Genomic DNA, 24289 nt, shown 5'->3' with positions numbered 1-24289 from the left:
GTATGCAGTTCCTCAAAGAGAAGGACACTCCAAAGTCAAATCATTGTTTTCTAGTCTTGGGTAGTGCATGGTCTTACATTATCTTGGGATAGAGTTTTCTTGCTTGAGTGTAAACTGAGGCACACTGTTCTATCCTATTTCTCTTCCTCTTGTTTTTTGAAGTTTTTATAGTTTATATAAGAGAGATCTATTTTAATGTTACTGTTCTTAAAATATTTTACTTTAATTGTTCAATAGGTTACTTCTATCGTAGTTTGCTTATTTTCTTTCATCATTTGGTTATTTTTTGTTGTTGTAGCCCTTGGGCTTTCAGCATCTTGCTTTCCCAACTAGGGTTGTAGCTTAGATAATAACAATAATAATGATAATAATAATAATAACGTGTTGTACTTTCTGTGGGTGGTGCCGACCGTGACGTCATGGTCGTCACCCACCAAAATCGGCGACTCGGCGTCTACAATTTTTCTTCTTCAGTCAGTGTTCGACTCTAACCGGTGAAACAACCTATCAACCAAGCTCCCTATTTTGTCTACGCCTTCGGCCCATTATTATCATGTCTTTAGAAGAGGTAATGTTCGTTCTGATTAGGTATTGATTATTTTCATCGGCAGAAGTTATAATTTTCCTCTTTGTGACGATGTTCCGCTTAGATCAATAATTTCCGGGTAACAAAGACATGTTTGCGTTAGGAGCCTAGAGGGGAGGGGCACTTGTGCTGCCCCTTCCCGGTGAGTGCATACCGGCTTTAATAAGTATTCTTTGTTCAATTTTGCTTTGTTTTGAGCTTGTAGGATATGTTGTTTACACCTTGTATTTGTTAATTTACCATGGTATCCTGTTACTTTTAACTGTTAGTCTTGATATAGTAGGGACGGTTTTCTTTATTATAATTCCAACAAGGACTTTTCAAGCTATATCCATTAGGAAAATCACGCTTTCTACTGATACATTTGTTTTTTGGACTAATAGATACCATAATTTTACCCCCTGTATTTTGGGAAGCTCCCTATGTGTGCGCATTTTGAAAAGAACTTAAAATTTGTATGATTTGCGATGGTAAGCAGATATCCATTAAAAGTCTCCTTGTAGACGAAGCCTTATGCGATTATGTAACTTGCTCAAGCAAAATTAGATCTACGTACTTTTATGGCTAAACAGGCAAAGGGTTTATGGGGTGCCAGCGCAAGAGGCCATGGCCACCTTATTTTAAGGCTGAGGTTAATCTAAAACGAACGAACGAACTTGGGCAAGTTTATCTCCATCGTAGAATTATGATGACCTTGATTTTTGTACCCTTTGGCCATCTGCCTGGACAGGTTAGCAATCTCTCTCTCTCTCTCTCTCTCTCTCTCTCTCTCTCTCTCTCTCTCTCTCTCTCTCTCTCTCTCTCTCTCTCTCTCTCTTATTATGAAATAGAACTTCTAAATTTTGTTCCTACAGTTGGTCTTGTAAATTGCATAAGGTCAACCAAGTATTTGCAACTGAAATATAGATTGAACAGTAAGCTTTACATTATTACCAAATCTTGGACATATTGAGGCCTAGGGCACCCTAAGGGTTAAAGCTTGAAATGGTATGCAGTTTTAAGGCGAAAGGAGGAGTTACATTATTAGCGAGATATGCGGCAAGGATTATAAATTGGAGGAATTACTTCTTGAGTTCTTGACTTTATATTATGCAAGCATAAAACTTTTGATGTTTTAGGTCATTCGTAATGTTTGGTAATGATTATATTTCTTCTATTGATGTTTTTTTCCCATTTTGTATGGGGTTAGCATGGTTGCATTCTTTTTGAAGGGCTTTGCTTTGTTAGTTTATATAGGAGATATTTATTTTAATGTTACTGTTCTTAAAATGTTTTATTTTTCCTTGTTTCCTTTCCTCACAGAGCTATTTTCTCTGTTGGAGCCCCTGGGCTTATATCCTGTCCTACCAGCTAGGGTTAGGGTTGTAGCTTATTAAGTAATATTAATCACTTTTGAATACTTTGTGCATTACAGTACCTCCATTTTTAATGTAACGGTGAACTTGGAATAGGATGGCCTTTATAAAGTATTTGCTGGTAAGTAGTCCTGTTTTTCATTTCCATTGTACAGTATATTTTATGGAGATGTTGACAAAATGCCCACTACCATTTCTTAGTTAATTTTATGTTGGTGTTTAATTAAAGTATACTGTACTTAAGCTTTCCCCAATGGAGGTACTGTATTGTGGCGAGTGTTTTTTTGGAAATTCGGTACTATACAATAACTATATTATTCATTGGTAAAGTGAAGTTATATTTGTTGTTGAGGCAGTTAATAACTGCTTAGTACATGTGGGCTACTCGCAGTTGCCGATGGGAACTTTTAGTTTAGTGATTTCCTAATGGTATTTAACCAATTAAATAAAATGAGGATTTTGTGTTAGTCCACAAATGTAACATTTAAATGAAGAACAGGGGTATACAGTATTGCCTTTTCTGTAATTTATTTTTATTTTTAGACCTTTTGCTGTTATTCTGTATGTAAATAACCCTTTTAACAAGTGCTTCCCTTTCATAAAAGTTTTCACCAAATTTTTTAAGACACTGTACCTTGTAGCTGTATTCTTAAATGTTACGTAATTTTTTTTTAAAACCACACAATGCTTAATTGGAGTTGAATGTGCCCATTTGTCATGTAGGACATGATTTGCAAGGTTAGATCTAAATTCTGACTTACTGAAATCTAGTTCAGGTTAGGTGTAGTGCACACTCCCCGGGAAAGACGGAGTACGGGATTTAAGAATAGGGAAAATTAGATTGGTATGCGTACCTGTAATTTGACGTTATGATTTATAGTAGAGTACTAGAGATCAAATTAGGTTAGGTTTGGGAATAGTGAATCCTCAAAGCGTGAACTTAAGCTTGTAATTTGCCTTCATATATATAGTTATTCCTTGATATGTTCTTACAATAATACACCATGATCCTTTAATGAGTATGATCTCAGCGAAGCTTGAAACTGCTGTTTTAATGAGGTTTAGTAACAGCTGGAGGGTGGTGGGTAAGCCCTGCCCACCTGACAGGTCACTGAAATGCTGCTTTGATCTCGGCTACTGAGTAGTACAGCATTCCTCTCTGCATCCTTTATGTGGCTGTTTAAATTTTTTTTTTCTTGGATAAATATGTTGGAAGATATTCAAGGGATACTAAGGAGGAAGACAATCTGGCATTGACAGTTTTCTGTCTGCCAGTATCCACATACTTCCTCCTATTGGGTAGCATGTCTCTTCTAAAAGTCCCCGGGGAACGTCTTCATTGTCTTAGATGACACATTGTAAGTTCTTCCATCTCTGCTGCATCTTTGTTAGATTCTTCAAGCTGCAATATCTTGAGGCAAAAAAAGTAAGAAGGACTGATCGTTAAGAATTGTGTACCCATGATTAAAACTGGTCCCTCTTCTGGTGTACTTGTACCTATTGTAGTGCTCGGTTTCATACTGGGAATTAGCCTACGACAGGAAGAAATTTCGGCACACACGATGTTGTGTACACTGTTGTTTGGGATGAATGGTACTGCCATTTTCTCCTTCATGGACAAGTCTCACTCACTCACTCACTCCCTCCTGAAAAAGACTACATTGTTGGAGGTCCAATCGGCCGGAGTTGTCTCTCTGATCAATCTGAGTAGGCAGCGGTGGTACTTACTAAGAGTAGAATGTACACAACCTAAAGTTAGTTTGGTAATATCTTGATATATGAGCAAATTGAGATATTGTACGAGCAAGCCGCTGGACAATTTTTGCATTGATACAAGCATAAACTTGAGATAAGAGTACACTTGCAGATACTGACGCTAGGTGGCAGAGCGCATGGGAAGGCCTCTCAAAGCCTGCATAGCTTGTTCATTTTGTGTGATCTACGACTGAACATATCTGAGCATCGCCCTTATTGTATGCATCATTTATGAGTTTTTAATGTTTCTTTGTAGACAATTAACTAGATAAGTGATCGGTCCAAAGCAAGCAAATTGAACACTAGCGGTGATAAGATAGTGCATGATGACGATAGAGCAGAACCGTGAAATTATACTGTAAAAAAAAAAAAAATAGTGTACGGGTGACAGTTGGCCCGCCATTACGAGAAGAGTACATCGACAATATGTACCATTTTCAAACTGGAGGATGCTATAAAGAGCACGAAGCCTTCCTAACCATCCTGTCAAAGCTACGGACTAATCTAAATGAGATGGAAAGGCTTCTGTTGTTGTGGTAAAAGAAAAACCGTTGGCACGAGAGATCGTGGCACGGACAATATTCTGTGAGAAGGCCATCTCAGTCTACGAACACTGGAATCAAATAGAAGGGATAGTCACTGTTTATTTTCTGGACTTGGTGCAAGATATAAATAAGCCACATGATCTACCCACTTTCCTTAACACAAGTTTTGTTTAAAAGTACTGTATCTTCCCTTTCCTCCCATATGATGGGGAGAATGAGCAAAAGGTATGCAAATCTGTTTCTCATAAATGACTATACATTTAGCCAACATATCCTCTGCATAGATAAAAGTTCTTTCATGACTTGTCTAATCTTTCCCCTGGTACAATAGTGGCCTAACCTAAAACTTGCTACTTCATTCCAGGTCAACAGATTGATAGGAGTTATCATTTTCTCTCCTGGGAAAGTAAAGCAATCAGTTTGGTTATTGGGAATAAGCCCCCTCTTAAAGGACAATGCTATGTGTTGTTGTAGGAATGTCACAAATTATTAAAGTATGTAGTTATTTATATGAACTGTACAAATCGGACTCCTTCAAGTTAAGCTTCCTGCCTTAACCACATAGCTAGTCTTGGGTTTAATGTTTGAAGTAGGATCTCTGCAGCTTTTTTGGTGGGATGGGCTTGCCTGCAACCCTCTATCGACCACTACCACCTCATTTAAGTTAAAAGTTTTAACATGGATATATTAACTCTTATTAAAGGATTCGCGTTTTAGTTAGCAAAAGGCAAATTACTTCTCAAAAATGTTTTTCCTATTTATCATTTTATGTATTATAAACAAATCCTGCTTGTCATTTATTAAACATATTTTTCTTTACATATTGATAAATCCTCTTTACCAATAATAGTGATCAGAAACACTCTAAAGCTAGGATATCTTCCGAGCTATTTCACTGCTGTGTTCAGAGTATTGGCCATTTGTAATGTATTTAAATAAGGTTAGCTTGTTACTCTCCTTGCACCTCTCTTCCTGTAAATTATAATTCCTTTAATACCCTGGTACAGAATACATATTGTACAGTGTTTAAATCATGGACATATAGTACTGTACTGTTTTCTAAATGTGTTATTTTCATTTTTGGGGTTTCTCCATGTAGGTATACAGGCATCGTAAGTTGGATCACATGGGCTGTGCTGTATAGTAATTGTGCAATTCAACAAACTTCTCAGTTCTGTCCAGTCTGAGTGATTCAACTCTTTAATTTACCATGAATATTTTGATAAGATTAAGGTTGTAAAGTTTAAATGTAATACTGTACTAAGATATAATTTATTTCCTTGTTTCAGAGATTCAACGAGGCTGCCGAGAAGGTCAAGAACCTTACCAAAAAGCCTAATGATGAAGAGCTGCTGGAAATTTATGCCCTCTTCAAGCAGGGCACTGTTGGAGATTGCAACACTGGTAAATATGAATTGGTTTTGATTTTCATGCAATTTTTCAGCAGATTTTTTATGCTAGGTGGTAAGTCGTAGTACAGAATATTTTTGACTGCTGTATAGGTGTCAGGAAGTATGGTAGGATAATGTGAATTTATTTAAATGTTTGAAATCTAACAGAGCCTACAGACTTTAAATAATTGTTTTTTTTAGCTTAGTGCAAATGGTGCATTAATGAGAGCTCTTATGCTAGAATAGTTTGTCAAAAGCATATGATGGATGGTTAATGGTTCTTAGTGTGTTACAGCTCCCTCCTGACTGGTTGGTTAGACCTCTTATACATCCACAAAGAAAATTCAAGTAGCAGCTGATTTCTTTGAAATTTTTTGCCTTTTTTCCTACCACTTTTGACTAAATGAAACTGCATTCTGGTGTCAATGCAGAAGCATGATGTAATGATCATAACTATTGGAAGCCTTTGGAGTATGGGCAGAAAATATACAGCAATGATAATTACGCTGGATGATTGTCAAGCACCATCTGGTTTACCGCTTGTTTGGTTGAATTTAAAAAAAAAAAATTGCTTTTTAATGCCCCAGTATTGTGCCAATAGTAGGCAGAGAAGCTGTAGTAGCCGCACAGGAAGTATCTCGTAAAAACTTCGTTGGGAACTTTAGCTTGCACTTACCTTCACCTTAGTCCTCAGTCTGGTGGATCTAAAAGCTTGGTGAGGGTGAGAACTATTTCTTCCTAAAATTCATGATATGACGGAGGAATTTCTTGTCTTAGTAAGATGTTATCTGTTTTCCAGAATAAAGTATATACTCCTATGATCAGTATCTTTGGGATCAGGCATATGGGAGAAATTTCTCACAGTCCTTGTTCCTGCTGTGAATAAGAGTGCCCTCACCCTTAAAAAGCCACTCTACAATTCCTCCTTCCTTCTGGCAAAGGGAGAGGATAGGTCATTGTCTAAACAATCATATCTATTGATGTACCTAGTTTAACACTGCCAACACCATCTCCCTTTTAGGAAGATAATTTTCAGTGTAGTACTAGCTTTTATTTTGAGCCAGTATTGGCACGTTGCCATCCTTGGTACCATATGTGACTTGAGAAGGGTGGCATGTCCAGCGAAGAAATTAACCTTCCACTTTGGTTCTAGGAGACTTCTTTCAGCAATGAGTGACCAGTGGTTTGGTGTGGCTTACCCTCCTGCCACGTTGTTGTCTACCTTTTTAACAATTCAATGCCCATTCCAGTGCTGTTGAGAGATTATTATATAAGACTCCATACGCAACAGAAACATGGGCACTATCAAAAACTTGAAGAGATTCTTAAAATGTGTGAAAAAAAGTGTGTGGTTAATATGGAAGGGGAATCAAATTACAAATTAGGAATTTGAGAGATGGTCTCCAGAAGCTGGAAAATATGCTGGGAACTCGGATTGAGAGACTTGGGGCGTGGTGAGATAAGATGAATGGTTTCAGATAAGTATAAATGTAAGTAGATAAAAAAAAAAAGCCTTTAGCAATCTCAGGAGATCTAAGGGCAGGGTGATAGTTGAAAAAAAGCCCTGATCGGAGTGCTGGACGGAAAAGAATAGTTCATTTCACATCTAATCTTGTAAAGGGAAGAGTTGACTAGAGAATGTTTGGTTACGATCATCGGTCATATAGTCTCCTTTACATTCGGTAGCCTTTAGGTGTTACTGTATTTAGGAGTGTCTTCCTGCGGTTTTATCAGTTTACTACAGTACTTGTAAATTTTCATTGTGTGATCATTGTAAGGTATGGAGATTGAATTGTAAATAATGATTTGTTCCAACACAGAGTACTTACCTCGAACTACTTTCTTAGGAGTATCTGTGATTCTCCTGCCAACTGACCAGATTTTTTAGTAGTTTCCCGTATCTCCGTTTTCTCTAGTGGGGTCCCTCCGTGGCGGATGCATACTCGCCCTGAGGCGACCCGGGTCAGAGTGCGAGAGCATGGACCTAGGTCTCGGTTGCCAGTAAGCTTCTGGTTGTGGCGGTGTTCACATCTCGCCGCTCTCACATTCCGTCCGACCCTTTGTGTTACCATGTGGTTCCCTTGTGTCTCCCATTCCTTTGTGCCCCCTTTGTCCACCTCCTTTCCCAGTGTCTTGCGTTGCTTGGTTTTTCCTAGTGTTGCATTATGGAATCCCAACGTCCTTGCCCCAGCCCTAAGGCTGGTAAGTCCTGTGGTGCGTGGCTTTCGAAGCCTGAGGTAAACCCTCATTCACTGTGCTCCTCGTGCAGGGGCAGTGTGTTCCCCGTCGGCCACGTGTCCGGAGTGTGTAGCGTAGTCCGAAGTCCAGTGGGCCCTGTACGCCACAAAGAAGGCGGTGGCAGCGAAGCGGTCCCCAAAGAAAGTAGGCGCCGCTTCCCCTTTGGCTTCTCCTGCCGCCCCTTCCGAGTGGTGTTCCCAGTCTCCTTCCCCTACCCTGAGTAGGGTACGAGGTAAGTCTGTTGCGGGGAAACGGCCCATTGCCGTTCCCCATGAGTCTGATTTCATTGATGTAGGGGATGTTGTTGTGTCGCAGGCATGTGGGGGGGCCTGCTGGGGGGCGGGAGTGTGTTCGGGAGACGAGGCTCTGGTGCCCGGAGGACCCGTCTCTACCAAGGACCCGGTGTGGGCAAAGACGGCTACAGGTCCTTCCCCCGCCTCGTGGCAAAATGTTTCAGGTACCGCAGCGCCTGGGGGAGACGCAGATATAGAGAGGCAGCTGACAGGTTCTTCGGACCCCGACTCCATCGTCTGGACGGCTCCAAGGACACCCTTCAGGTCGCCGATGCGTCAAGAAGAGGGGTGGTTCGCGTCAAGGAAGGCCCTACGGACTCCTCCGGCGCCGTCGTCGACGCTCCCGCCTGATTTTATGCAGCCCTTCACGCTGATAGAACGACAGGATCCTACATCGGTAACAGGACTCGGAGGACTCTAAACACCTCCCCCTCCAGCTCTTCTTCCACCACCTCCTCGTCGTCGTACGACTCATCATCTTCGGAGGATGACGACTCCCGGAAGGGGAGAAGGAAGCGAAAGAGGGCCCGCAAGTCGAAGTCTCGTTCCCGCTTGGGCCCTTCCTGGAGGAAGTCGAAATCGTCGAAGAGGAAGAACAAGCGTAGGCGCCCTTCCAAGGACAAGTGGGCTCAGGCAGCTTTCCCCCATGGCGGGTCGACCAAGGCATCTGCTCCTCCGTTGTCTGCTTCCTTGGCCTCTGGAGTCGCCCCTATGCCCCTGCCACGCTTGTCGACCGCCCGACCCGCACGCCGGTCAAAGCCGTTGACTCTGTTGGCTTTGCCGTCCCTCTGCCCGCCAAGGCACTGGCTCCATCCGCCCAGTGGAGAGAGCTGCTGTGCCGCCTCGGCAGCTCTTCACACGGACCTGGTACCTCGGCAGCTCGACTAAAGCGCCCTGGATACCCGCTGGTACATCGCGGGACCCATGCACTACGGCTCTCCCCGAGCGGAGGTAGACCCATGACGGCTACCTCAGTCTCTGTGGCTCCACCCGTGGTGGAAGGACCCATCCCATCGATTCGCCCGGAAGAGGAAGACGGAGCCTCCCACGTGGACCCATCCAGGCGTGCAGATGGGCACGACGAAGAGGACCGAGTGTTCGACAGCTTGATGGACGTCGGGGACTGTACTTCAGATGAGGTCTCTTCCTACAGGAAGGTTCTGGCCCTCATCAGGCGGCATCATCGCCAAGACGAACCTAAGCCTTCGACGGAACAGGCTAGGCTCTCTGGGCTGGGGAGGATGGTGGATAACCCTGTCCAGCAGGAGCCGTCCTTGACCCTCCCTCTAGCTCCTGATGTCAAGCTTGGTAGGGAGCATGTACAGTAGACCGGTACGTCGCGGGGTAGGCGAACTCCCTCAGGGCCCAGGGGTCCTTCAAGTTGCTTCCGGGTTTGAGGACCCAGAAGCGGTTCTACGTCCCCGACGGTCAGCACTCGGGGCCCCGTTCAGTAGAGGCAGCAGTGGCCTCAACCGATGTGCTTTTCCCCGACCGAGGCTTCCATGATGGAGGATACGGCCCAAGACATTGTTAACGTGACTTCTTGGCTTGACTGGTGGGCCTGTACGTTGGTGAGCTTCCAGCTGTCCCACGATCTAGCAGTTCCATAGAACCAGGCTCTGCTTCAGGAACTCATACGCTCAGGGGGAAAGGCAATGAAATTCCTCACCTTTCAGTCTCTCACTCGGACAGCCAACTGGGTGCTTTCTGAGGAGGGATACAATCCTTAACAAGCTGTCCCGTAAGCTCCCCGAACGTGAGGCAAAATGTTTGAGGAACTCGCCAGTGTGGGGCGAGTCCATCTTCCCCCTGAAAGCAGTAGAAGAGACCATGGAGAGAGTCCGGAGGCTGAAGGAAACCGCGGACCCCAGACAATCAGCCGTGAGAAGACCCTCGCACAGAAGGGTTGTACCGGAAGGGCCCCACCCTTCTACATCCCAGTCGAGGAGAGACTCCCCTTCGTCAGCCTGGCAGCACCCGTCTCGGCCGCCCCGTAGAGGAAGTTCAACGCCTCAGGCCTCCTTTAGGCCCAAGTACTCCGGCTCCAGGAGAGGCCATTCAAGCCGCGCCTCCAGAAGGAGGTAGGAAGAGAGGCCCCCCTCTCTTGCTGAAGCCTCGGGTAGGGGGATGCCTCAAACACTTTAGGCAAGCATGGCGGGACAACAGAGGGGACCCATGGTCCGTAGCAGTCCTGAAGGAGGGATACAGGGTCCCCTTCCTGATGGAGCCGCCCCCTCTGATCCCTAATCATCGTGCGGAATGGCTGGCACCCAAGGACCCCTTGAAGAAGGCAGCTTTACAGGAGGTGGTGTCAGCTATGTTGAACAAGGGAGCCCTGGAACTAGTGGAGGATCAGTCCCCTGGGTTCTACAGGAGGCTCTTCCTGGTAGAGAAGGCGACAGGGGGGTGGAGACCAGTCATCGACCTCTCTGCCCTCAAGTTTATCAGCAAGACGGACTTCAAAATGGACACTCCGAAGTCGGTGCTGGCAGCCTTGAGGGAAGGGGACTTCATGATGTCCCTGGACCTCAAGGATGCATATTTCCAGATCCTGTCTACCCCTCCAGCAGGAAGTTCCTAAGGGTGAAGTGGGGTTCCCAGTCTCTGCAGTTCAGGACCCTTTGCTTCGGCCTGTCGACGGTCCCTCAGGTGTTCGCCACAGTGTCAGCCTGGGCGCACAAAAAGGGGATCCGGCTGATCCGCTACCTGGACGACTGGTTGCTTCTTTCAGCCTCAGAGGCAGTTTTGAAGGAACAAGGCGTGGAGTTGTTGCGGTTCTGCAGAGACTTGGGAATCACCATCAACATGGAGAAGTCGCAGCTGGTGCCCTCCAACAGAATGACATACCTGGGGATGGTCCTAGACTCGAAGTTGGGGAAAGCATTCCCCTCCACGGAGAGGCTCGAGAACTTGGATCAGGTCCTTCTCCCCTTCCTAACAGTTGTACCCAGGAGGGCCAAGGGTTGGCTGGGACTGATGGGTCACCTGGTATCTCTGGAGAAGTTGGTTCCCCGGGGAAGACTCAACCTGAGGGAGCTCTGGTCCCCGGGGGAGCCTCCGCACAGGATTGTCGGCGTGTCATCGGAGACAAAAGGGACGTTGAAGTGGTGGTCAGAAAGGGCGAACATTCTAAAAGGGATGCCTTTCGCAACCGCCCCTCCGGAGATGTTGCTCTTCATGGACGCATCGAAGGAGGGATGGGGAGCTCATCTCCAGGAAGAAACTGCAAAAGGCAAGTGGTCCCAAGAGAAGAAGAGTTACTGGCGGTCCAAAGAGCGTGCATGAGGTTCGTACATCGTCTCCGAGGAAACACTGCGGCTCTCATGTGCGACAACGCCACCGTGGTAGCCTACGTGAAGAATCAAGGAGGGCTCAAGTCAAGGGAGCTGTGTGACCTCACGGCGAAGATCCTGGATTGGGCCGAAAAAGAACACATCGAGCTGATGCCAGGTTCATTCCGGGGAAGAAGAACGTCTTAGCCGACGGTTTCAGCAGGATAGGTCTAGTAGGCTAGAGTGGTCCCTACACCCGGAGGTAGCCCGGACACTCCAAGACAAATCGGGGTCTCCAGTGATAGATCTGTTTGCCACGAGACTCAATACCCAGCTCCCGGTATTCAGAATGCTCTCCAGTCCCGGATCCTACAGCAGCATTTGAGGACGCTTTTCAGCATCCATGTGACGGCTTCGACGCATACTCCTTCCCTCCCTTCGGAACACTTGGACAGGTCCTCAACAGAGTCACAGTCAAAGAACCTTTGGTAGCGCCCTGGTGGCCGGAGAGAGAATGGTTCGCAGACCTGGAGTTAGTAATTCTCCCACCGTGGCTGCTGCCAGACAGGGAAGACCTCCTTCGTCAGCCCCACTTCGAAAAGTTCCACGAAAACACTCGGTCCCTCCGGCTACATGTGTGGAGGTTATTGAGCGTTTGTTGATGAAGGAAGGGTACTTGTCAAGGACCGCCGCTAGGATGACAGGTTATCTTAGATCATCAGTCATAGTCTACCAGGCGAAATGGGCTACGTTTAAGTGGTGTGCCTCCCAGAACCTGAGGCCGTTAGAAGTGTCTATTCACGAAATAGCAAGTTTCCTGGTCCACCTGAGGGACGACCTAGGAGTTTCCATCCCGGTGATTAAAGGAGTTCGAGCCGTACTGGGCCAAGTCTTCCTCCTCAAAGGACTCGACCTCGGAGCATCCCGTCATATCTCTATGCTCATAAGAGTTTCGAACAGTCGTGCTCCCCCCGCTCCTTTAGAGTGCCGCAATGGGACTTAGCCAGGGTCCTCAAGTTCCTTTCCAGGCCACCCTTTGAACCGCTCCGGAACATTCTCGATAAGGATCTTACTCTTAAGACTGTCTTCCTCCTAGCCCTATCCTCCGCCAAACAAGTTAGTGAGCTGCACGGGCTGTTGTACGAGGTGTCGCATTCGAAGGGGTGGAAAGACCCAAGTTTTAAGTTTCTCCCGTACTTTGTAGCTAGGACCCAAAATCCTGCCTTCTGGGATCCCAAGTTCGAAAGCTTTTCGGTCCCAGCTATCCCACGTTCGGACAATCCCGAAGAACTATTGTTGTGCCCGGTCAGGGCGGTCAGAAAGTACCTAGAGAGGACAGCCAGGCTTGGGCCTGAGATCAAGAGTCTGTTCATCTCCGCGGGCCTGGCTAAGAAAGCGGTGTCCAGAAACACCATCTCCTGGCTCAGACAGGTCATAAAGAGGGCTTATGACAGCGACGGTGCCACGTTGCCAGGTAACCCTCGACCCCATGACATTAGGGGTCTCAGCCCCTCCTCAGCCTTTGACAAGAACATGGCAGTGGGTCAGATCCTGAAAGCAGGTACGTGGGCCAGGCAGTCTACGTTTACCGCCCACTACCTGAAAGACTGTACAAGGAAGTCCCTGGACTACTTCTCCATCGGGCCGGTCATTTCCGCGCTCCAACAGGTTTAAGGTCGAAGCCCGTGGGAAGTAATTCCAAGCGACACAAGATCTTCCTTACTTCCCCCTGTTCCCTTTCCTTATCCTCCGCCCATTTGAGAGTTGATTGTTGGAGACGCCCATGCTCGGATGAAGATTGTAAAGAGGCGAGTTATAGAGGCACTAAAAATTTTTTTGCGTAGTTCCCCCTGAGTCTCCTATCTCGTTTTTTGTGGTCTCAGAACCTAGCCTCCTATCTATGTTCAATCAGATAGTTTAATTTCGGGTCTCCCAGCCTGTAAGTTCACTCCCTCCTCCTAAGGTATAAGTCTCCTAAGAAAGTAGTTTGAGGTAAGTACTCAGTGTTGGAACAAATCACAAATTTTAAGTAATTTGTAATACTTTCGGGTTATGGTCCGCCCAGCCTTCCCCGAATGTCTTGCAGGAGTTCGTAGGTATAGTTATCAAAAGCTTACTGATGACAGAGACCTAGGTCCATGCTCTCGCACTCTGACCCGGGTCGCCTCAGGGTGAGTATCCATCCGCCACGTAGGGACCCCACTAGAGAAAACGGAGATAGGGGAAACTACTAAAAAATCTGGTCGGTTGTGAGGAGAATCCCAGATACAACCAAGAAAGTAGTTCGAGGTAAGTACTGTTCGGAAAAATACAAATTACTTAAAATTTGTGATTTAGTTGTCTCAAGAACCTTTAGTAATTATTGTAAGTTTTTTTGTGCGGTTTAATTTTGTGGATTTCTTTATTTTATTTTGGACTTTGGTATTGTTCTTTCCCTACCTCCCCTAAGGTTGAAGGAACTTAAGAGGGTTCTGGCTAAATTACTGTAATATGTACGTGTGGTGATTTCAACGGATATATAGTAGACTATAAACAAGAGCCCACTGACATTTATTTCTTTTGTGGTGTAACGTTTTCATTTACCTGCTAGGTTTTGTTAGGTATTTTATAAGACTGATTTTACTTGCCATTTTTCCTGAATTAATTTACTCAATGCAGTGCTGTATTAAGTAGGAATACACTAACAGTTCTTTAGTCTACAAGCAGTGAGACTAGTAATGAATAACTTTTTGTAAGTGATCCTTAAGAGGTGGATACAGTAGAAAGATTTCCTTATTACACCTTTTAAGAATTCTGTTGAAGTAGTTTCGTTTCATGTGAAAGTGAGTAGCCATGGATTTATCAGTCCTTAAATTGTTCATAATCTTGATAATTCAGGTCAAGAGGTTGAGATAAGATTTCAAGGTGATAATCTTTAAATAAAACTATTTCTAGTGTTATTGATAAGATCATTGACTCAAAGTTTTGTCTTATTGTTGTTGAGATAAGCGAGTAAACAGAACTGCTTCACAATTGCTCACCATTCATTTCTAATTTTAGAATACTACTTTGCCCTCCTCGCATCCATCCTCTTGTCACCAAGGGCTTTCTTTACTCCATCAATCCACCCAAACCTTGGCCGGGGGATTGTACAGGGGATAAAGATTAGTGATATACTGCAATGAAAATTTACACAAAAAAGATGAAATTGCAGTGCTAGGATTAAGATTTATTAAGGTTTTTAGCTCTTTATAATTTAATTCCAATTACCTGTGGTTTATTAGTTGATATTTATCGATATCCTTTTTCATATTGAAATGATTTGGTTAAAGATTTGAGTACAGTATTGGACTGCTTGCGTTCCCTGGAAAAAGGCAGCAGCAGTAAGTTAACTGGACTTTTGGAAGTCGGATTTATTAGTGTTTGAGATTGTAAAAATCTGGTTTAGGCGTTTTGAATACCAGGAAAGTGACCTACATTTAGTATTCATTAAAAAGGAAAACTATTTTGATATTGTATTTCCAAGTCACACTGACCCACCCTCCCTTCCTTCCAACTACATGTGGTTATGTACAAATACCTTGAAGTCTTTCAATGTTATTTGTATGATGTCAAACTTATTTGTATGAAATCAAGAGGTGTGGTACTGAACTTCAGCACATGGGTTTGATCCTACAAAACCTCGCGACATTCCTGCTGTTGGTAGTTAAGTGATGAGAGGAAATTTTTTAAAGGTTGGAAAAGAAATATCACACTTCATAGATATCAGCAATGTATAGGTAAGTATAAAAACTATTTTGATAAATCAATGTTTTTTTTACTATTGTACACTTTTTAATTTCCACTTTTTTTTCCAGAACGACCTGGTATGATGGATTTCAAAGGAAAGGCAAAGTGGGATGCTTGGAATGGCAAGAAGGGAATGACAAAGGAAGCTGCAATGGAAGCTTACGTCAACAAAGCTGACCAGCTTATTGCCACCTACAACTAAACTAGATTTTGTCACATATCTTTGAATGTAAAAAGTGATCAAAGATATTTTCTGTGATCTTTCAATGCAATACTATAGTTTTTTTTTCTTTGGTTGAGTACATTAGGTGTTTAAATGATAATTTAAAATGCTCTCATGATTTTATAAATTCTTTGGAACAATTATATTTTGATACTTGCAAAATATAATAATAAAAGTGCACCTTTTGATGTCTTGAACTTTGTATTCATGTAATGGGTTTCCTGAGCTATTTACTTAGTAAATTTATGAAAGATAAGCTTTTAATAAGTGAAAACTTACTCTAGCTGTAGAAAGGTTAGAACTACATGAATTCTGTGGTCAAATCTTATTGAATACCTAAAGATGGCTGCATAACGCAAGTTCATAATGATCGTAAATCGTACTACAGTAGGGACTGGGGTTAAATACGCATCCTACGTGGAGTGAAGTTGTCCAATACTGTACTAAAGAAATATTGGGATGGACAATACTGTACTGTATCTGATTTTAAGACATTCATGTGAATCTTTTGTGGGACAAGAGATACTGCACTTAATTGTTTACAAAATCATTATAACCTTGGACATACCTTAAATTAAAAGTCTACAGTATCACATTGGCACTGAATGTCCTCCTTAGCCAATTGCTAAGCCTTATGGCTAAGATTTGAATTGTGCAGCCATTCTAGTTAAGGAGTTAGGCTAGTGTAGAAAATTGATGGAAAATTAAAGGAAATGCTTGAGAAGACTAATAATAGAAAATAGAACTTGGGTAAATGACATGCTACATAACAGATTAACTACTAAGCTAGACTTGTCAACCTACAAAACAAAATATTGCACCAAGTTTCGTGTTCCAAGGTCATCCAATTCAACGTTATTTGGATAGATTCCAAAATGGTTATTGAAATCAAACATTGCTTTTGTATTTAATCTTTTTATGAAAAGGTTTGTAGTATTACCTGCTGGATGGTATTGTCTTGGAATATCCAAATACAAAAAATATTCAGTGCATTTAGAAAATTTTATGCACAATGAGGAAATTAATTGTCTGTGCCAGAGATTAAGTCAGAGGTGGTTATTTGTTACATGATCATCAGCTAATGATGAACATTTGCTTTTACACCCTATCAAATGGTACAGTTAGAAATTTTGTTGTATTACGTTTGCAAATTGATGTGAGAGAAGTACACCAAGAATTTTAAAGTTTACTATTTATATCACACATCTATATTCATCAGTGCCTACTATTAACCACTTAAAGTGGAGAGTGAAGTACTTGGAAATAGTTACAGGATGTGGAAAATGGTAAGTTCAACTTGCATGGTAATATAGAAGGCAATAAGTTTGTGAAAAATAACTTATTTCTGTGGACCTCTGTTGATCATATTGCTTCTCCAGCAGCTTTTATCAAAATCCCAAAATTTATAAGAAAAAAAAATTTTTCCTTTCAAAAGAATTACGCTCCCAATAAAGTGACTTTATTAAAGACAACTGTGTCAGCCTTTGTGTATTTTGAGATTGAGGTATGGGAAGAGATACACCTGTCTATGGTAGGTTCTGTATCGGGCACAAAACCAAGAATTAGGTTCTCCTGTTTGGAAAGTGTTGGAGTGAACATCAAAACTGTAGCTGTGCTCATATAGAGAACAGAACTCAAATCGATGTTTTGAAGTCTGTTTCTAACCGTATTGAAACTGGTGTGCCATCAAGGAGTGCTTTTGTTGAAGATAACACTAAACAGAATTCTGTTACAGTAGACATTTGAGAAGGATTGCCAACCAAACTTGAAAACCTTGATCGTAGACCAGTATAACAAACTTTTCCACCTAAACCTAGCGGGAAGACTGTCCACACTTCCTAGTTTGAGAAGGTCTGCATCCCATCTCTCGTGTATCAATTGGCAGACAGTTTACCTTCATTTTGTATCTAGGGCCCTGTCCACACTGATGAACTTTGCTAGACAAACTTTAAGCTGACATCAGGAGCATAGGAGCAGCGAACAAAGTTCTGTATTGTTTTTTCGTAGGACTACTGAAATGACGAGCTGTGCTCTCTGTTGGTTAAAGACTGGGGAGATTCATTGCGTGATGTACGAAGTTGTTTTTATCCAGAGTCTGTGATATAACATTTCTGTATCCTCTACTTTAAAGTTTAAACATGTCAAAGTTTTACCAGGCCCGTGAGATAACTTTAAAACTTGGTACTTGTGTAAACAACAACCCTTCAGCTTTTGGGATGAGGGGTGATTTTATAGAGATCGTGATGCCAAAGTTGCAGCAATTTCTGAAGTCGCTCTGATTCTTGATTGTTACTAAAGGAGAGAGGAAGCTAAAACTAGCACTTCTCCGCAAGAAATATGGCAAATTAGCAAGTCTAGAATTTCTTTTCTTGGAACTTCATAGATATCCATTAAGTTTCTAGTATAATTTTTCATAAACTCTGCTTGGAAATCATTGTTGTATTGTGTTGAATTTCTGTAGACAGATGAAGTAATGTTGCCTATACTGTAATAGTGCTTCAACACACAACTCTTCTCGTAATTCATGTTCGTATCCTGTTTGGTGATTGTAGGTTCGAGATGAGATTGTAAAACTTATTTGGATTTATTCTCTTGCAATTTATGAAATTTATTTAGGTTAATTTTACAACTCTTGTAGTAAATTGTAACATGACTAACCAAATTTTCTTATTTTTTTCTAGCACAGCAATAACTATATAAAATAAGCTTCTTTTTGCGACTACGACTCCATATCGTTATCAATAATTATTATTAACTAGCTATATGTTGTTAAAACTGAAAAATCCAGTTAAGGTGTCTTTTTCAAAGAATTTTCAACCTCCTTTTAATTTGGTATTTAAGCATCTGGGATTAGACATCTACTTTTAGGTATTATAACAGATAAATTTAAGCTTGTCTTTATAGACATTCAGTAATTCGGTCTATTTGTTAGGATGGGAATGTGGTTTTACACATGTAATAGGCTCAATTTTAAATCTGGGAAACTTTCCCTTATAAACATAACTACAGTACAGTAATATCATAGTAATCTAGTAAGATGGGTTTTAGGATCCCATGTTGATATAGTCTCTTTTTGCCTTCATGCAGATCTAATTTGATTTAGAATGTCTTACAGTTTCCTTGTTCTCTTCCTCTATTAGAAATGATTTTAATGTCTGGAGTAATGGTCCTTTTTGAGGAAGAACTATAGTATAGTTTGAAGAAACTTGAACACTGCAGGTAGTCCCTTAATTTACTAGGTAAGAAAAAATTCAATTCCTCCTCTTTCCAAAAAGGCATTGAATATCAGCATTATAGATTTTGGGCTCAAACTTGTTTGTAGCCAAATCTTGTATAAACCATTTAGATTAAGGTCCTACATCTTAAATTTACTAGAAGGGTTTCATTATTCAAGAATTCTAGACTTCAATTACATACCTGTTAAGTGACTTTATCTTGAGAAATCTTGACACTTCTATCAACAATATTGGTCTATAGGCCCACACCTGCTGAGGCCTTTGAATTTTATTTTTTTTTTCATGAAATTAACTTGCCGTAGTGTTTTTTTTTCAAACATTGTTAGAAAACCATCTGGAGACCTATTGAGAAATGCTTTTTGAGTTCTGTCCATTAATTTCTAGACCTATTTATCCTATAATTCTAATTGGGTTATTCATAAAAAGTTTGCTGAACCCTCTCTTTGTCATTGGCATCCCGCTTCCTCAGAGATTGGGAGTCAGCAATACTAACATGAGGGGAGGGTCGTGGAAATGTAATTTTGATAAATTTCTGCACTCGCCTGATATTCCTATACATACCCACCCAACTCCTCACTGACTTGTGATGTTAATGAATAGGGAATTATGCAACTTCAAAACTGATGAAAGGTTCGTCACTAGCATGTTACTCTATATTAGTTGCTAGATTGTCTCGTTACTTTACTGGGTGAGGGCTTGTTTATATATTTGGAAATTTGAGCGAGCTGTTTGGTGATGCAATACCTACCAATCTATGTAGTACTGGAAGGGGTGTTGATCTTAAGGCACCAGTAATTATGCTGCATACTTGAGTGCAGCATCAGCTTAATGGTAAAGACATGACCTTTCCTGGACTGGTAAGCAGTGGAATAACACAATTTGAATTGGCAATCTTGCTGAAGGGGTCATTTCTGGTTGCCACCTTTTCCTTCACGTTCCTTACATGCCCCTTAAAAGATAGTGTTCGGTCTAATGGAACACCTAAATAGACACAGAATCTGTCTTCAGTTTCTTATTTTATGAAACTCCCTTTTTGTCAGGTAGTTTTTAAGATGGAAAGATATACCTGTGTTATAAATGGGTTGGCATATCAAAGTTTTGCATGTAGAATGCATCATCTTTTAAAGTCTGATAATTTGCTGTCAATGATAGTCGATGAATCTGGCTTTATGACCAGGCACAGGTAGCTTGGATCAGTGGTTGATCATTGGGATAAAAGTTAGAAAGCATGGGGACCAACGCAGACCCTTGAGAGTGTCTGTTTTGGGGTTTTTGCCATCTGCTTTTCTTAAGTGTCCATTTCAAGAAAGAAAATAGTTACTCGGTAGTGACTGGATGATATTGAAAATAAGTTGTGCAAGTTTCAAAAAAAGCAGCCTCGGGTTCTCGGTGTCTTAGGCTGCTTGATAACCACTAGCCGCGACCCCATACAATCGGGAACTTACCGCATAGAATGTCGGAGAGAAACTGACTACTGCCCACCTGGTGAAGCTATCCAGAGCCCATGTGAGTCTTCCCTTTTGAATAAACCTCTGTAGTAAGGATTGGGCTACTCTTAATTGACCAAGAGCTAGAAATGAAAGAACTGGGGCCAATCTTCATAAGTGGGATTTTGCCCCTTCTGCTGAGTGGCCTTGTGGTCATCCCATCCAGACAATGGACCACATACTTCGTGGGTCTGAACGGGGTCCAGTCTGTAAAGATTTGGACATCTTACAAGTGTAATCAGGCCACTATGCAGTGGCTACGATGTTTGTGCGATAGGGTATGATGATGATTAAGCTTTCCTATCTTTTGGAAAGAAAAATTAAATTTAGGTTTAAACCAATAAAATAAGTTTCTGGAGAAGCAATGCAAACATAAGTATAGAAGTAAAGGAATATCATTATTAAAATTGTGCTTTTTAATAACACTAAAAGTAATGGCATAACGTCTAAGAAATAATGATTGTACATCTAGGCTAAATTTTTATTTTATTTATTTTTTTTTTTTTTTTGCTTGCTTGCTTGTTTATTCAATAGTTGAAGTTTAATTTAATTTTACCATTCCTGGGCTAAATAACTTAAATCTGTTAACTGTAGTAGGGAGTTAATGATGTCTGTGCACCTTACCTTCAGCACTTGGCTGCACTATATATCCTATTTTACCTCCTTCCACCGTACTGTCCAACCTCTTCTAACATTTACTTCATAGTGCAATAGTAGGACCATCCCCAAGCTACACGTAGCCATTGAATGCTCTATGTCTCAGTGCTTGGTTTTATATCCCAAATTCATATTCCAATCCAATCCACAGGTAGATGTATGTTATGGTTGTTTATTGCTGCTTTAACTGCATGATGTTCTGCTTTGATATCCTTCATGAACTTTATTCAATACAATTGAACCTATACCCCCCTGAACTGTATCTGATGAATACTGCATTTGACTTTATTTATCCTCTAACTTTGAGGTAAGTTTTTTAACCTATAATCTAATTAGACAGTTCAATGATTATGATATATGTATTGATAATTTTTTTTTATATTAAAAACATTCTTTATGCGAATACAAACCTTCTACCATTAGTAGGGGTAAAGGTTCTGGGGAAAGATTGAAACAGCCAGTGAAGAATTATCGAGGTTCTAGCCGCCAGCACTTGCCTGGTAGCCACTGGTGGGACTGGTCTGTCAATGTATAAAACTACATACAGCCTTTGGCCGTCAAGCTCCATGGACGTGTTCTCAATATTCTCCAACTGGACCGAAATTTTTCACTAATAGCATCCTGCTTTTCCAACTGGGGTTGTAGCTTAGCTAGTAAAGTAATAATAATCAGTATGAGTGTGGAACAACAGAGCAGAATGCAGACATGCCTAGGGCTGTCAGATCAACACTGGCACCTTTATGAGTACAGGTTAAGGTTGATCCTCGTCTGTTGAGTCTATTGTGAAGAGGGCACTGCAGCACTTTGGAATCCCTTGTGATGATTGCAGGGAGTTGTTTTCCTCCCAGTGGGTGAGATTTCGGAGTAGGAGGAAGAAAACATAGAAGCGTAATCATTCTCCCTCAGGTTCTTCCTCCGGGTCGGGGAGATTGATGTGATCCCAACTCTAAAAACTCGTCACTGATCATTCTAGGACTAACTCTAAGAAGGACAAGCTGAAGAAGTCCGACAACCTTATGTTCGTAGCACAAGTTTTCAAGCCAGTAGACCTTCCTGCTTCCCCTAGAGGAAGAGAGAACTTCCCCTGAAGAAGAGAGAGGGGCCTCCCCTTAGAAGGAGCTTCATTCTTCAGTCTAGGAAATCCCTGCTGTTAAGCGTACTCCTGCCAAAGCTCTTGGATGAGGTGTGCCCTGGTGTGCCAACGCCCTCTTTGCTGCCCGTGATCATTGCCTCCTATATTAGAGACTTGTCTCTGAGTTCTCTGCTTACTCTTCTAGTAGCGCTATAGTAGTTTTTCTGGCTATAGTCCAATTTGGGCACCAAGACCAATGAAGAGCTGCCCTGTAGCCTTACGAGCTTCTGTACCGCAAGCCTTTATATAGCAAGTCTCCCAACAGCTTACAAGGCTAAAGAACAAAATCAACAAACGTCTCCTCAACCTGCCTTAGTGCACCACCACAGAGTGCATGAACCAGAGGCAGGCAAGAGCCAAGTTATAAGCGAGCAATTGAAATGTGAAATGCGTCCTTCATGAATGGACGATACTTTGGGGGTGCGCACCATTAAATTATGATCAGTTTTGCCTTCTCTCAGAGGAGCCGACACCTCCATGATTGACAGCACAAGCTAGTAAGAACGGGCATCTTGAGGTCCCGACTCACGAAGTTCTCTGGGAGCAAATAGCCGCGTTGCATGACCGTCCTGTTCCTTTACTCCCTTTTCCAAGAATTTTACCTGATCATAGGTGTGCACACAAGCCTAAGCACTTGTCTTTACTCTGCAATGCAAGGAAGGATTTTCATGCCCTACAGACAGCTTGAATACAGACTACCCTATTGAAGTTTTTTGTTCAAGGAGGACGTCAGAGTTTGCGTGAGTGGTACTACAGCAGTGTCCAGGATTATAGTCCCCAGATAAAATGTTAGAGTTGCACTTCCTCTAACAGCTTCCATATTTACCGCTGAACTGTATGGCATACTATTTTTAGTGAGGCAAGGAGTCTCCTTCAAGCTTTAGAAGTTTTAAATTCCAGTAACCCTATAGTTTTAAAGATTTTAGAATGGATATTCGTTATTGGTCTAAGAGGTATAACAGTTTGATTTTGCTGGGTTTCGGCACATGTAGGTGTGTGTGGAAACGAGAAGGCAGATTTACTGGCAAAGAATGCTGCAGCGGAGTTGCTACAATGAAGGTATCCCATTCTTTGTGATGATTGTTTACCCAGAATTAAGAATTGAGTCATAATAACTGTCAACAGCATTGGGATAGTTTAGATGGAAATAAAAAGAGAGAAATAACGAATGTCATATCCCCTTGGAAGTACTGTATAACATAATGCCCCAAAAGTGGTAGACTACTCTTTGTCGTCTCCGCATTGGTCACATGACACATGAATTTCTGCTAACTGGCCAACACCATTATTATTATTATTATTATTATTATTGAAGGAAGGGGGTGTGACTGTAATTGAATGGTTGGTGAGATTGTTTAATGTGTGTTTTGTGTTGTCAATGGTACCAGTAGATTGGGTCTGTGCATGTATTGTACCACTATATAAGGGTAAGGGAGATGTGCATGAGTGTTGTAATTCAAGAGGTATTAGTTTGTTGAGTGTAGTTGGAAAAGTGTATGGTAGAGTACTGATTAATAGGATTAAGGATAAAACAGAGAATGCAATCTGGGAAGTACAGGGGGGTTTTAGAAGAGGTAGGGGTTGTATGAATCAGATTTTTACAGTTAGGCAGATATGCGAGAAATATTTAGCAAAAGGTAAGGAGGTGTATGTTGCGTTTATGGATCTGGAGAAAGCATATGATAGAGTTGATAGGGAAGCAATGTGGAATGTGATGAGGTTATATGGAGTTGGTGGAAGGTTGTTGCAAGCAGTGAAAAGTTTCTACAAAGGTAGTAAAGCATGTGTTAGAATAGGAAATGAAGTGAGCGATTGGTTTCCGGTGAGAGTGGGGCTGAGACAGGGATGTGTGATGTCGCCGTGGTTGTTTAACTTGTATGTTGATGGAGTGGTGAGAGAGGTGAATGCTCGAGTGCTTGGACGAGGATTAAAACTGGTAGACGAGAATGATCATGAATGGGAGGTAAATCAGTTGTTGTTTGCGGATGATACTGTACTGGTAGCAGACACAGAAGAGAAGCTTGACCGACTAGTAACAGAATTTGGAAGGGTGTGTGAGAGAAGGAAGTTGAGAGTTAATGTGGGTAAGAGTAAGGTTATGAGATGTACGAGAAGGGAAGGTGGTGCAAGGTTGAATGTCATGTTGAATGGAGAGTTACTTGAGGAGGTGGATCAGTTTAAGTACTTGGGGTCTGTTATTGCAGCAAATGGTGGAGTGGAAGCAGATGTACGTCAGAGAGTGAATGAAGGTTGCAAAGTGTTGGGGGCAGTTAAGGGAGTAGTAAAAAATAGAGGGTTGGGCATGAATGTAAAGAGAGTTCTATATGAGAAAGTGATTGTACCAACTGTGA

At 42.1% G+C, this 24289-nt stretch overlaps 1 protein-coding gene across 1 annotated transcript; it reads left to right on the top strand.

Annotated features, from left to right (window-relative positions):
• The first annotated feature begins 408 nt into the window (after window positions 1-408).
• On the top strand, window positions 409-15623 carry LOC137627678 (acyl-CoA-binding protein-like). Its single transcript, XM_068358870.1, has 3 exons — window positions 409-568; window positions 5531-5645; window positions 15272-15623. Exons 1-3 carry the CDS (start codon window positions 554-556, stop codon window positions 15403-15405), a joined length of 264 nt encoding a protein of 87 aa, XP_068214971.1. The 5' UTR covers window positions 409-553; the 3' UTR covers window positions 15406-15623.
• Window positions 15624-24289: the final 8666 nt, after the last annotated feature.

This window comes from Palaemon carinicauda, chromosome 35 (genome assembly GCF_036898095.1).
Source record: "Palaemon carinicauda isolate YSFRI2023 chromosome 35, ASM3689809v2, whole genome shotgun sequence".
In the NCBI taxonomy this organism is placed as follows: domain Eukaryota; kingdom Metazoa; phylum Arthropoda; class Malacostraca; order Decapoda; family Palaemonidae; genus Palaemon; species Palaemon carinicauda.
The sequence above is the reverse complement of the archived record's forward strand: the minus strand, read 5'-3'. Positions and strand labels throughout refer to the sequence as shown.